Genomic DNA, 15,493 nt, shown 5'->3' on the forward strand with positions numbered 1-15,493 from the left:
AATAAACGAGCGTTTTATTAAAAAAACCTCATCATGCGACTGACAATTAAATTGTGTACCATTAATTTCCGATAATGTAGCGGTTCCTGCTTCACAGTACAACATTGTCGTAGGATATATTCAGTAACGTCATGACATTAGAACACGTCAGAATCGGACCACTTGAACGTGGGCGTTTAACTAGATAACCTGCAACCTGGAAACTGGAATCGCACTCAACTCGAATGTCCCTTTATAATTAACGGACCAATTATACACAACCTTATTCAGCGTCTATAAAGATTATAATTTCTATCTATTTATATCTTTTATAATGGTTTGATGGTATTAATAATAAATAAGCGCGCGAGCAATAAGGGGGAGCTTGTAAAAAAGTGCAACAAATCGTTGATGATAAAATTCTTTGTCCGTTACGCTTTAAACAAAACAAACGACGGTGCAGATCCAACACGAAAATGCAATTATGATTGATCGATCGCGCTGCAAAAACTTGTTTGGATGCTGTCACACGAGTTGCATAACGTTCACCGTTAAAACGAATCGTCTCGTCGAAGAATCGTTGAACGGGGAAGACAATAGCACACGGTGAAAAAGACTAATCTTGCATCATTACCACTATCGGATTACCGCAACATCGAACGGGACCGCTCTGTGACCACTTCCCTACTTGCAACATGGGATGGACAGCTTAACTTTGCAAAAACGGAGATTGTGCCGAGCATACCTTATTCCACGAATGAATTTCTTGCTAAACTCAATATTGTTTTATGTGAAAATGCACCTCCATATCGGATACTTTGAAATACCACCGGGCATGCTGCTTCATTGATCGTTAATAACTTCTAATCCACTTCCTCGTACGTATACTTCCACTTTGAATTGCCTTAAAGTATTTCAGACATGACCATTGTGTTAAGTGCTGTTATAGACACAATAGTGGCAGCACTAGCAGCAGAATTACCGCATAGGCAAATAGAGGCGATTACCGGCATTCGCCATCGTCGCGCTAGCCAATTACGCGTCGGCAGGGTATTCATTACACGGGGTTGCCGAGTAAATGTTGGGACGACAGACGCTCCCAGGCCTGGATAAGAGTAACGTACGATCAGACCCACCTTATCGGGATATCGACTCGGTACACCGCACGTGCCTCCGCATACATAGATGAAACCCCGCCGATAGTCGATACCGAATAGAATATTGTGTTCCCCGACCTAGGAGCCTCTTGCCAGGCGTACACAATAAAGATCACTGCCTCTCGATCAGATGTAAATCTTTACCCACTCGTTTTCAAAGCTTCGCATTGTTCTATTTAACGTCACAATTCCAGCGAATTTCGACGTCTACTTTCGAGAAAGTTCTATAAGGAAGACGATGATTATTTCCAACATAAATTTATTTTGTATCTGTAATATTTTCCATAGGGGTTCTCATATGGATAATTTAACGATGGAACGTGTATTTTCATTTACAGCGATCGTATTTCAAGAGTATAATAAGAGTGGACCACGCACCGACCGTGAAGTACTAGTAGATTTAATACGCGATAAATTCAATATATCTTTTAAGAGGTTGGTTATCAGAGTTCGCGGCGCGTTGTCGCCGGCCGGTGTGGGCAGAGGGGTTGTTCCCGTAAGTTATCGAGAAATCGTATAGATATACTTATCTGGCGTCCTACGCGTTACATTGAGGATAAATTAGGAGCAAATAGTTTGCATTTAGATGCAAAGAGGAGAGTCTGATGGTTGAAAGGCTTTAATCTAAATTCATTTGGTCCCCGTTAAGAAGCGGTATTTTGAAGTGCAGCTTTAAATGTCATTAGACGGTGATCGCAACAAAACCACTAGATGCACCATCAACGGAACTGTCGCACGGTAACAGTTCCTCACTAGTTGGCCGCGCAATCGGTGTTTCAACATACATCCAATTACCAATGTCTATTGCTTACGTGCTGGCGATTTTATCTGAATGGATTTAATTTTCTCTTTTAATAGTCTAATTCAGGTCCCACAGTTAGATTTGTTGGTTGTGGTCAGAATCGGTGGCATTGTATGCAACCCGATTAGTTTGGTATTTAAATTGGTGTATGTATGAAGCAAGTACAACGGTAATAGAAGCGTTATACAAACAGCTAACTGGGCAAAATTTGAACTAAAAATAAAATATTTATTTTATCACGGAATTCAATGAACTAATTTACATTCTATTTGTGTATTTAAAAAATGTAACCACATAACAGTATTTTGGTGGGTCTTCGCTACTTTTAGACTGAGCTTTTTTTGAAAATTTCAAGCTACTTTTTGTGTTCTGACAAATCGTGACAAACTTAACTTATACATAACCAAGCGGTACAATTTTTAGGATTACACTTTAACTGTAATATTGTGCAAGAAATATAATTTGCTAGACTAAGATTATTCTGTTCGCGATCGCGGTCTAGGCATTACGAGCAATAAAGTACGAATTAGAATTAAATTTAGGGCTGATTTTTCAATTGTCGGATATACTTTTAACTGCAGAATAAGTTTGGCACATTGACAGTTTCAGTATAGAAAATATGTCAAAATGACAAGTTTATTCTTCAGTTAAAAGTTATCTGACGATTGAAAAATCGGCCCTTACGGTGTATCACTATTGATAAAATTAAACTGTTTAATGTAATTGCTTATTTTGTATGGTGTAGAATAAGATTAGCTATCTAGTTATCTCAAAGAGCAACAGCAAAGTTAGTAGCTTTATTTTTTAAACCACATCCCTTCATGATAATCGTAACAAGTCAATTAGTTCGCAATAGAGAATTTGAATTTTAGATTCATGAGTCATAAATTTTCTTCAACCATTTAGGTAGGTATTTCGTAAAAAAAACTTTTACTCTTTTTACCGGTCATAAGGTATTTTTTTTATATTTTCTCAATACCGGTAGCTCCTGTAGTCAATGATTCCTTCAGTGACCACAATCGAGTCTTGTCACTTAACCCATCCAAGTAGGAGCTTGTTAAAGCCATCTGAAGTGGCGGTCGCAGCAAATCCCGTGTGACAAGTACACGACAATCTGAAACCCGATCTGTGGGTCGTAGATAAGCGTGCGTGAGCGTCACTGCGGAACGTTTTTATTGGGGACACCGCTAAATTTAATAGCTTAGCTTTTCGCCACAGTCATCCTTTAAGGCTTTTGTTTGTTATTTCAACAATATTTCGAGTGTCCGAGACAATTCGTATTTTGTATCTTTATTCTCGGAATAGACCTCTTTATTAGTTTTGATTCAGCGCTTCGTTTCATTTTAGGCTTTATCGTCACTTATAATCACTGACTGGTAAATTTTAGACTTAATCGGTTAATTCAAACACTGAAATAAATGTGATATGTCATGCCGTTATTAACTGTCAATTAACATCATTCTCATTTATTTCAAAACAACTATTTCTCTAATGGAAATATCTACACGGTAACTAATGTTCATATGACAAGCAATACTGAATAGAATGAAGTCTAGATTTTCCTATTGTGAGACTACAACATTTAGGCTGAGTTGCACCATCTTACCTTTACTTTAACAAACGGCAAAAATCTGTCAAATTCCATACAAAAATGCCGGTCATTGTTATAGTTACGGTTAAAATAAACTGGTGCAACTCAGACTTAGAGGTCCTTGTAAGTAGTTACAAATGTTATGGTTATTAACGATTTTGTTTGGCAAAATTATACAAGATTTATCTTTATGCGAATCTCGATAAAAAGGCGCTTCCTAAGTGCCTGAAGACGGTAGCAGAATTTCTTTGCTTAGGATTATCAATTTTCACGGTTCGACTTCGCTTAAATTACGCAAAATAGTTGTTTGCGTTACTTTTTTCTTGGCCATTTTTTGCATGAGTAAATCAAATGAAATCTCTTTTGATATCTTCACAGTATTTTAGAACAATGCACTTGTAAGACCATTAGTTTATTATTAGTATTGACCGTTACCTGAATAGTAATAATACGGATCAGAAGATCTTTTCACCGTAGGTTGCTTTATGAAGGGACAATAAAGACAATAATTAAACATAATCATCATTACTGCTGTTAATTCTACGATGATTCGATACAGTGCAATCAAGCGGCAAAAATTTGAAATGAAGGGACGGCTGCAACTGTTCATATAATTAAAGATTTTCTTGTATTACAGAAGCCTAGCATTATGAATATTATGCATTGACCGGTCTATTAGTTTTATAAGTAACTTTAATCGTTTTGTATTATTTGGGTTTGGGAAGATCAATGTAACACAAAATGTATTCGACAGTTTACATTTCATCAATGTTTTGTCTTTAGTTTAAGATTTAAATAATAGATCGATATAATTTCGATAAATATACTTACACCCGTATTCACAAACGATTCTTGCTTAAGTGAAGCAGCAAATCGAACGCACAGCCTTGAATAGAGCTCTGTGATTGGTTTTTATGTCACCCTGTGCGTTCATACTCACTGTGAGACCTCATAGTAATGTTTGTAAATACGGGCGTTAGTCTACGTTTGACTCTATCATACGGCCAATATGTTTCACGTTTGTGCTTTATTTCAAGGTCAGCTTATAACATACATTACTAGGCCATCGCAGAATATTAGCATCAAATCTAGATTCAATCAAATTACTCAGATCAACAAATTGGTCTCAGATACTGTTACGTGTAATCTTCTCATCGATACCGTATTTCCTCTCATTAACTTGGTTTTTCTTTGACTAGGAAACAGATACGAGTGGTCATTCATTAAATTACTCAACTGACATCTGGAGTGGACATTGAATGCGGTAATCAGTGAGATTTATAAACTGCTGGAGCTTAGAACTTCAGTTATGTAGAAAGGTCCCTTCAAGCACACTATCTTACGCCCGTATTCACAAACGATGCTTGCTTAAGTGAAGCAGCAAATCGAACGCACAGCGTTGAATAGAGCTCTGTGATTGATTCGTATGTGACCCTGTGCGTCCACGCGTACTGTGAGACCTCATAGTAATGTTTCTGAATACCTACGGGCGTAAATTACGCTGATTTTCCTAACTATACATTTTAACTAAGACTTAGTCGGGCTGTAGGTTTTAATTAAATTCTTCAGTCAAAACATATTGACTGACATCCGAAGAGAAATTGTATACTTTTCAATTCAATAAACAAACAAACAAATCTTGCGGCATGTAATCGGCCGGGCATTAGAAACGTAAAGCTGAATTTTATATCAAATATTCTCTGGAACTTTCTAAATTAATGGGACATTTTGCTTGGAAGGCAGTCGTGAGTTGATAAAGATCCTACTTATGCTGGAAAATGCCGTATGTGCATTTAAAGCCCACATACTTACTCATATAGTACCTATTTATAAGCATAAACGTTCATAGATAAAGTACTCCGCAGAAGCAAACGTCTGTTAAATTACTATAAGTAGTTAAAACTATTAAGGAAAACGAAGTAGAGTCATTAATGACGACAAACTCATCTCTAGGCTGTGGATTAATTTACTTGTAAGTCTGGAGACAGTATAATTATTGTCCTCTAGGACTGCAAATAACTAAGTTTTAACGGCAGTCATTAAATTTATGGGTTAAGTATAGAAATGTTTGTGAGAAATAGTCCCAGGATGTGGATTGGTTTATACGTTGTGTTGTTAAATCAGAGAGTCGTAACTAAATACCAGGAAGGGCGTAATTCAGATTCTAAACGCATTAAAACTCTACAAATCCCTTTTCGCAATTTATTGATTTACATGAAGAAACGAAGACCAACAGTTGTATGTCCATATTACAAAAACCTAGCTCAAAACTCGAGTCAATTTCAGCCAAAGATTTTGTCCTGTGAAATTACTAATTAAAAGCCTTAATCTATTCTTGTTGCTAATTAGATCGTTCTGTAATACACACCTGACTCGATTAGAAAAAAAACGGTTTACAATAGCGATGACGATGATAAATTTATCATGATGATGTTGTAGATGTCATTGTTACTTATGATGATTTATACCAGCATCTCAACGCACTTTACAACGGACGCATGAATGGAGTGCTAGTAAACAACAATAATACAAACAGTTGAATGAACAAATGTAAACGTCACGACCACGTTTAGCACGAGCCGCATAAAAGCAGAACTAATCATTTATGTATGTGAATTAATAAATATTCTTGCAAATACGGTACAGTTTCCAAATGCATTAGCGGTTTCACTTTCAAGTTTACGTTCAGGTTACTCTGTACCGATTTTATAATCGTTTTCATAATGAAACGTATAGTTTAGAACTTTAGATTCCAGACGCTTTCTATTGAGGTTTTAAAACAGACTCACGACGCTCGATTTCTCTATTTTGCAAAGTCGAGTCTAGATATATCGGTTTTTTTAATCTTTTTCGTGGCATTAACAATGGATGGTTGTTTACAAAGAAAATGTGAAGAATAAGATCACAATAGATCTTAGTTATTGTAGTGGAATGAGTGGGCAATGACTCACGGCACGAGTAAGCATTGCACATGGAAATATTTGTTTGATATCAATGAACTAATCTTCGCGAATAACGAAAGTAAGTAGAATGTTTGTTATAACACGAAAGGAGCAAAATATCTGAATTCCAGATCAGTCTAGTAGCTCTAGAGACAATATCTAGTTATGTATTTTGTGAGAATACTTAATCGTAAAACACAGTTACACGATATCTTTGCTGCTAAAAAAATTGCTACTTAGGATTCTGTGCCCAAGGGTGTCAATGGGACCCTGATTATGTCTCCTCTGCCTGTCTGTCAATGGGACACAGTTGGTACTTTAGTAAATATACCTAATATATCGATCTATAACAGAATACACTCGCACGGAACCCTTCCATAAAACCCTCGAGCAACACTTGCATTTAACTGTTTTTTATTATTTCTGTAGTGTTAACAGGATAATACGGGACGATTCATAAAACGACAGTACTTATAATTACACACATTGACATACGGCTTCAACAAGGGTATTATTTAGGTGCCATTGCATGTAAATTGTGATACATTGGGACAATTTTGTAATTATCCGAAAGGTGTTTTACTCATTTAAATGAACTGCCATACTATTAGCAACTTCTTTTATGCGTAATTTTACAAATACTGTTAAATACACAAGACGTCGTAAATCGTAATGGTTGCAAAAACAAGCCATCTAGCAAGATCCTACCGACAATAGCCATAGTGTAAGCAGATAGTAGTACGTCTACGAGACTGGCATATCTACCACCTATAGATAAATGAACTTATGCCTAGTTTATGAATGAAGGCCCAATAAATAACAAGTAACAAGAAGATATAAAAACAGCATGACTGACTGCATATTGTAGGACTATCAATCGTTAATTTCAGTGTGCCGTAAATTGTGTTTGAATGCGTTTATACTCATAACAAGCAAAAGTTTTTGCAGAGTTCACACTCATGATTGTTATGCTCTAGAATTGTTAAAGAAGAATCTTCTCACAGGAAAGACCAATTACCAATTAACTATATGGAAATGTGCTTAGTTGTTAGTTAAAGACCGCATCCGCATTCGTAAATATGAAACAAATTGACATAACTACATCACCTTTCGCGTCTGTCAGACTTTGTATCTAGCCCGGCCGCCAGCCATTGACCGAGAGTCTTATACGAGTTGCCTGTCTGTGCCTTCATACTTTTTGCACCACCTCAGCCCAATTAGCAAACAAGCCGATTAAAATGCCTCCAATAGCTACTGGAATCAATGCACAACAAATTGTGAGCACAGTATTGATTGAACGGTACGCGCGAATCCTGGATTCTTGGGGAGTTAACCGCAATACCAACCGTTTAGCCGACCTTAACTAATTGCTAGAACGTTCAGGCAGTTCAAGTTCATTCTGATCCTTATTACCATAAACATATGCACGAGAAGTTTTATTCTAACACACGACATACTCGCAGCTGTTTATACTTTATACTACCCGCGTATTATGTAAGCGTGTGTCATTAGCGAAATAATTATCTCGTCCATCTACTTACTGGTTATTTTGCAGGATCTATACGTAAAGCGTTTTCTTGTATACGTTATCGACTCGAGGTAATGCTTATCGAATTGATTTATAGCACTAGCTGTGCCCGCGGCATTGTCTGTGTACAGTAATTATTTCGAGTTGCTTATTTTTTTCTTTCATCGAAATTTTATTTTTCTCTATACGACTGAGTAAAATCTGTGGTAGACTTGAAATAAAGTGAGAAGAATAATTAATATAGAAATCGTTCATTTAGGTCCGTTACTAAGAAATGCTTGGTTGCACTATGTAAAACCTACAACTCATCATCTCATACATTTACCTCTTTAAAGATTTCTTAATTTTGAAATCGACACATAACAACATTGTTCGAGGGGCTAGGCGTAAAAAATTATAAAACAAGAGTTACTAACATTTACAATATTAATTAAAAATGTAAATCCAGAAGATAGTCTTCAATAAGTGTAAAAAAGTGTTGGGAGGAGAATAAATAAATAAATGCATAAATGTATTAAGTTGCACTGTAACTTATGGGGTGTGATGTGTATACGCTATATCAGTTATGTATTCTTTTAATCGCGAATTTGAGATGGGTAGAGACGATAGAACGACAAGCTAAACACTGTGGCTTCTTATGCACTTGAAATAGAGGCTATTTTTTCACAAAAATTAATAACCTTATGTGCCGTTCACGGTACGTGTAGGCACTTGTTTTTCTTCAACACAACTTTGATTGGAGGCGCCATGGTTTAATGAGAGGAACACTAACTTGCAAATGCACTTTCATGAGATCATTTACAATCATGAGCACAAAAATGCACCCACATAAACTATTATGTAAGGCAGGTTAGTTTCAGTTTAATGAAAAAACTGTACAATATATTTTTGCTCATTACTTTAAGCATTAATGTGTACCTAATGTTAATTGCTTGGCACTGAAGTTTAAAAAAAGTTGATTACATACATAAGTACTTACATATTTTCATGTCTGTAAAAAGGAACAAATTCAGCTGGAAACGATTAATTAGGTTAGTTAGATTAATTTTGATAAAAAAAGATTCCAAGAGAAGTTTTCAATTACGAAAACCCTGCGTTGATGACGTAGCACGCAACAAACAGCGTTTTAGCTTGTTGTACCGTCATCGCCCTAATTTGAATTATAAAATATTTAAATCTTAAGAGAAATATAGAGACAAATTATTTTTTAATATTACTGCTTCAGGAAAACGCATATAAATGCAATCAGTTCCTTCCAAGTCGTATTAATTAACGAGATCTCGACAAGCGACGCGTGCGCATCTCGTAATCGAATAAATCGGGTCGTGTCGGAAGTGGAACAGTTACTCGATTGACAACCCTGAACTTGTGTGGGGTTGCTTGGTCCACAGATAAATGAGAGCAGACAATCTCGGGAGATGAAAACTCACACACGAACTTTTTTATCTTAACTAAATAACTTAAAAAATCTATGATCGTATAGGTCGCTAAAGCGGGAACCGAAGCCACAATTCTTCTAGTCGGGCGACTGCTCTGATCTCTGATTCTGATATTTTTTTAATTAATGATTACTTATTATAATATTTTTATCAACTATCCTTTATTGATATGGCATGACTAGGTGAGTAGAAAGCTGGAAATTATGAACAGACGGTTTTAATTAAATTATGCTTGTCATTAGTAATTTAACCGGGTGGAAATAAACGCTTTATTACTTAACAATATAATAAATTTTTTATTACAATAATTTTACCAACTATACTAAACTAGGGCATGACACGTGGTGATTAGGAAGCGGTAGCAATTAAGAATCTGTCTAATGTAATTATATTATATCTTTGATTAATAATTTAAAATTGGTAAAAAAATGTTAATTTAATTAGTTATAATGAAACTTTTCTCATATTATTATAAGCAGAAAAATACAAAGGAATGCATTGGCATTAAAAAAAACGTCATTTATTACTATAACTAATTTTTTTTATGTTTACTATCTACCCATTATTCTAACAGGGGAGTTCAGAAGTTCAAATAACAAAGTGGGTTGTTTCATCTATTCTGGCTACGGTCGCGGCCAACGAACGCAAACCACGTTGCTATTGCGATGCGGAATTATCGGCATTGATACTTGCTGAATTTGTATCAGCTGCTTCATTTTATTAATAATTTATTCATAAGGCAGACAATGTAAGCTGTTGCGAACATCAACCGCTATAAATTGACTTGCGCCGGAAGCTATCGGGAGACGGATACTCGGTTGACAATTGCCATTTGATCTAGTCACAACCAGATTGATGATTGACAACAAATGCATAGCGAGGACTGATGAATAAGTTTGCATTCAATAAATTATAGATAGAGAGATAGAAAACATTTTCATTAGATTAGCGAATGTAAAAATGGGCAAAGAGATGCAAGAAGACTATAAATAATAGGTACCTACTATTTATAGTCTTCTACTATTACTTACCCGAAATTATCTTGATCTCAAATTAACCTTCTAAATGTGATAATTTAAAACATCGTATGATTTGATTTAACTAGACACTGCGACTTATTTGTAAAAGAAAAGCTTGCACAAACGCTTCAAGTATCAAGACGCGCCGATCGCTGTACACTCAAGCATCTATAGCGCGACAAACTCGTTAGCGTTTACTCATTACACTGCGAGAATAATTGAAACTGCACTAGACGTATCAAAAGTACGGCATATAAGTATCTACATAACATGCTAATTGCATTACGATGGTAAAAATTATGAAAAAGTTTTCCCATAGTTACAATTGCAGAACTCAAACGCTTGCTAATTTGCTCCGATTCAAGATACACACATTGATGACTGTAAGCATACGTTCAGGTAAACATGCAGAAGGAAATGACAAAAAAGAAAACTGCAGATACTTATACACTTTTTGCAGATCAACGTACTCAGCTCATTAAATTGTAGGAAATAACAAACTCTGAAGACTATTGTGTAGCTCACGATATGCTAAATCTTATCTTTTGTACTGACATGGATATTTCTAACAATGCCAAGTCCTCAAGAGTCGTATCCTCGTATTATACTAGTATTTAACTATGCGCTAATCTGTCCATACCAAGCCATAAAACCCGTGGGCAGAACAGCGGGCAAAGGCTAGCTCTGGATACCGTAAATCATTCTATTCGTGCTTCAGACTAAGGAGATTTCGTAAACAAACATATTTTACCTCTATTTTTTTACAAACGGACAGGTAACACGACGTGACAGTCAGTCCATTATTCACCGATCCCTACTTATCTGAATCTCGGGTTATGTCACGATGTTTGGCCTCAGACTTGATCGCGATCCGCAGATCCGTTGTTAGGGAAAACGTCGTGTGAACTGCCTTAACTTTGGCCTGGTTAACACGGAGATACCATATTTCGGATCGTTGGATTCGTACCGCTATTCGTTTAAACGCTTTCTGTTTGTTTTTCAAATTCAAATACTGTAAATGTGTCATTTGTTTTACCTAAAGCCCTGATACAAAAGTATTTTGTATAGTAATCTCTAGATGTTAAGCCACATTATCATCTGAAATGTATTTAACATTTACTTTAACACCTACACTTTCACTTCGCTAAAGGAGACGAATCAAGTCGTTTAAAAGCGATTAACAATGAATACCGTGTGTGTTGTTACACAGTATGTACACCTATTAATCTGCGTGGACGACGTCACGCATGATAGAATATGATGATAATCTATCTAACACCATCGGCATTTTCCTTGTTCGGAATGTAAACACTTCAGCGCTCTAGCGACCGCGATCTTTAATTTCTAATTGGTTGGTGTTCACGCTTCGAGTGAGATTCGATGGTGATAGCATCCATCATAGTGATTGATACCATTAAATTTCTCTATATGATACAGATTTTTATTTTGACTAAACACCTTTGTATAAAAGTATGCTCGTTGAATTCGCAAGAACCTGATTTTTAAAAGTAATTGGTCTTTTTTGTTTGACAGCAGAACAAATTCGTAAATTCGTCTTACATTTTAGGTTATAACAAACGAAACTTAAATCACTGTAATTACAAATAAACTATCTAAAGAAATGAATTTATAGAGTAATTACTACAAGAAAAAGTAGGTAATGTAGCAATTAAGAATAGCATTAACAGAAAAAGCAAGTGATAATAACAATTACGCGTGGAAAAAGGAACCGGCCGCAATCAAACGTATGATAATAGCGACAAGGCGTCAACCAAAACCGCTGCCGCTATAATTCCACAATTTCACTGGCACGTGACGTCCGGCTAGTTCTTTTTACAAAAACATTTAGTCGAGGACCTATTCTGAATGCCGTGCCTTCTCCTGACTTGTCTCTACAGACGTAAAGTCTTATCAACGCCAGAATCAGTACGGTACCGCTCGAAAGAACCGTAAATTCTTACCATAAACTCAAGTTCATCATAACTATTTTATAATATTACCATTTCATATAACTCAAGTCCAATTAAAGTCTAATCCATTGCTAATGATGAAGATAAGTACCAACGAGAGACAAGGTGAAAGCAATCAACGGAGCAGAGCCGTGATCCTACCAAAGCGAACAATTAATTTCTTCATGAGAAACAATCGAATTAAAACGAAAAAGTGTTAATAAGAGCGTCAGTGGTTTCATAGAAAACAGTGAAAGTGACAGCAATAAATAATAAAGAAAAGTATCTGGTTTCAGGTGCAGTGGAAAAAATAAATACACTCATAGTTGTGGAGGTTAAGAGGGCGCCTTGAGCACGTGCGAAAAATATCATACAAATCACGGCACCAGTCAGTAAAAGGCAATTCTGCACGTAACGCGTACGGCTTATTAAGGAGTCTAGATAGTTACAGACAAGTTATGGCAGACACTTTCGAGAGAAAATAGGATATAATGGAATTTATCTGCCAGTTCTATGGTAGTTTCATTAAGCGTTAATATACACGGCTACTTAACAATTAACTATTTAAGTAGGTACTTATAATTTATGGGTCGTTAACATAAAATATGTTATTTGCGGTTAGAAATATGAGCACGGATATTATGATGGCAAACAAACTGATCAAATCTTCACTAAGAGTAATAGTAAAATAAATAACAAAACGGCAAAGTGTGACTTGGATTCGCGTACTAGGGTTCCGTAACCTCGTTCGAGATGAATGCTTATCTATTTATGTCTCTTACCAGTTACTCTTCCTCGTCTACGTTGTTTAGAAAACATCGCATCATCTTCCATTTCGGAGTCTATTGGACATTCACCAATCGACAAAATTATATGGTTTAAAAATATACTTAAATTGGCAGTTGACTATCATAGTATAGGTGGTATAAACATAAGTTTGCGATAGAAAAAGTTACTTTACTGTTATCTTTACTCTGTTATATTTAATTTTTTTACTATCTTTAAGGTAGGCTTGAATTCTCTTGAAGTCTTTACAGGGCGATACTAGTACAGAACCCTAAAGGCAATGGCGACGAAATCGTAAAGCCTGTTGTTATGATCATGATTCATTTATCTGATACCAATATGGGTTACTAGATCAGATGAGAGGGAAGATCGGCGAAAGACTGATATTTATCAAAATTAAACTTCACAGCGGGCGAACATTGTAATTGTTGACGAAGTAAAACCTATTGAAGAATAACGGCCTCCCAACACTAGCATTTCCACTTTCGTGATAAGCAGCAATAAAAGTGTTGCGCGAGATGAGAAAACTTTATACTAATTGAAATTGTTTCTATTACTCGCAACGAAAAAGTTACGCTGCGTATTTGCTTCCAACTGTAAGTTGATTACAAATAACAACGCCACGCTACAATAATTATTCTAGCTGTGGAATGACGGCAAAAAATCACAGCATCACCAATATTCTCACTTGTTATAAAGTTTTTTTAAACCTCAAAATTGAATTTGTAAACGAGCAAAGAATAAAATACGAATGAAATTTAAAAAATGCAACAGATAATCGTCGTTAACCAGTTTATTAACCTGAACTGGCAACGTGACGACGTAATCGTATAAAATCGTCAGGTGCATGACCGTGAAGAATTATTTCGTCGAGTAAGGAATCATCGCGCACGAATGACTCTACGGATATGTCAGCGGACGCCAAAACAGTATCATGTCCGGACCCCGCAAAAAATAAGATGAAAACAGCCGGTATCTCGATAAATGCCTAAGAACTTCCATTTGCAATAATCAAAAGGCTATCATCAAGAGAGTCTGCGGTTGTTTCAAATAAAAATTCAATAAGCGCACACGTACAGGCAGTTGACATAGAAACTTTCAGAAAAGTGTGAGCGCGAATGAATAAGATTGTAGCATTGCGGGTCGGGGCCGACTTCGTGACATTTCCCATCATTGTGACAATTACTAATGACGAGTTGGATAATTGACGCTTTCATCGCCATGAACTGTTACTACTTACTTACTACTTATACATACACTATCATTCAAATTATTCATGTTAATTGCATGAAAACCAACAGATGCTAGAGCCTACAAGAAATTATTCGCTAGGCAAGTGTTAAGAGAAATAAATGATTCTGTTTTACAAGAGTAATAGATCCGTGGTATCTTTGATAACTCGCAATTTTCACTTTTATGCTTCATTAAGCATACGTTTTTCAATATTTATATACTTTACGTCTGATATTACAATAAATAGAGCGCATCGAAAGTATTTTTTTTTTTTTTTTTTTTTATATCCACAACGAGGAAGCTCTTGGCCTGTATCTCACCTGATGGTAAGTGACGATCTGGCCGAAGGTGGAAGCGAGCAATATTTATTGCAAGCATAATTACTTTGTATACACGCATATTGTATTAACATGTATTTTTCTGTTTATTTCAGACTGTGCCGCTACCAGCTGGGTCGACGTCAGTACTGGCCAAGCCGACCAAATATCACTATTACCCACACAATCAACACATCTATTTATTGCCAGAATGCGCAATACAACAGGTAAAATACTACTTAAATACCTTACGGATTGACCCTTCTAAAATACAAGAAATCGTGGCCACATCCCAACTACTTGACACCTTTATGACCCTCGTCAACATCTAGTCTAAGGGGGTCAAAAATACATATAGTTCCAAAATACTGAACTGTCCTATGCATGACATTGACAGTAGGGCGCCACCGTCAATACCGGATCGCTGGTTCCGATTTTTGCCATGTTGGAAACCATATAGTTGAACGATAATAGCGCCCCCCTGTCATTAAGTTTGGTGGGACAGTTCAGCGTGGGTCATCTATAGCATGTAAGCTTTGTATTATTATTGTTAATTTCACGTTCAGAAACAAATATGACTAAATGCTTTTTGAACCACGAACTTTTCCGAAAGTTCAACTCAAAAACATATTAGGTGTCAAAAGTGCAAAATATGTACTAGAAGCCTTTCCTGCTCACGTAAAAGCACTAAGTAAAAAGTACTTATTAGTAAAATGTAGTGGTAAATCCAGACTATGGCGTCAGTTCAACG

General features: G+C 36.1%; 2 protein-coding genes across 2 annotated transcripts in view; one reads left to right on the top strand and one right to left on the bottom strand.

The window, feature by feature from the left end:
- Window positions 1–15,493, bottom strand: part of LOC135079345 (elongation factor-like GTPase 1) — a 198,466-nt gene that overhangs the window by 166,489 nt on the left and 16,484 nt on the right. The gene's annotated exons all lie outside the window — the stretch shown is intronic.
- LOC135079351 (uncharacterized) overlaps window positions 1–15,493 on the top strand; it is a 79,997-nt gene that overhangs the window by 54,821 nt on the left and 9,683 nt on the right. Inside the window, exon 2 of the mRNA XM_063973992.1 lies at window positions 14,859–14,969. Within this exon, the coding sequence (XP_063830062.1) occupies window positions 14,859–14,969 (111 nt within the window). The remainder of the gene's footprint in view (window positions 1–14,858; window positions 14,970–15,493) is intronic.

The sequence above is a fragment of the Ostrinia nubilalis genome, chromosome 16 (genome assembly GCF_963855985.1).
Source record: "Ostrinia nubilalis chromosome 16, ilOstNubi1.1, whole genome shotgun sequence".
Taxonomy (NCBI): Eukaryota; Metazoa; Arthropoda; class Insecta; order Lepidoptera; family Crambidae; genus Ostrinia; species Ostrinia nubilalis.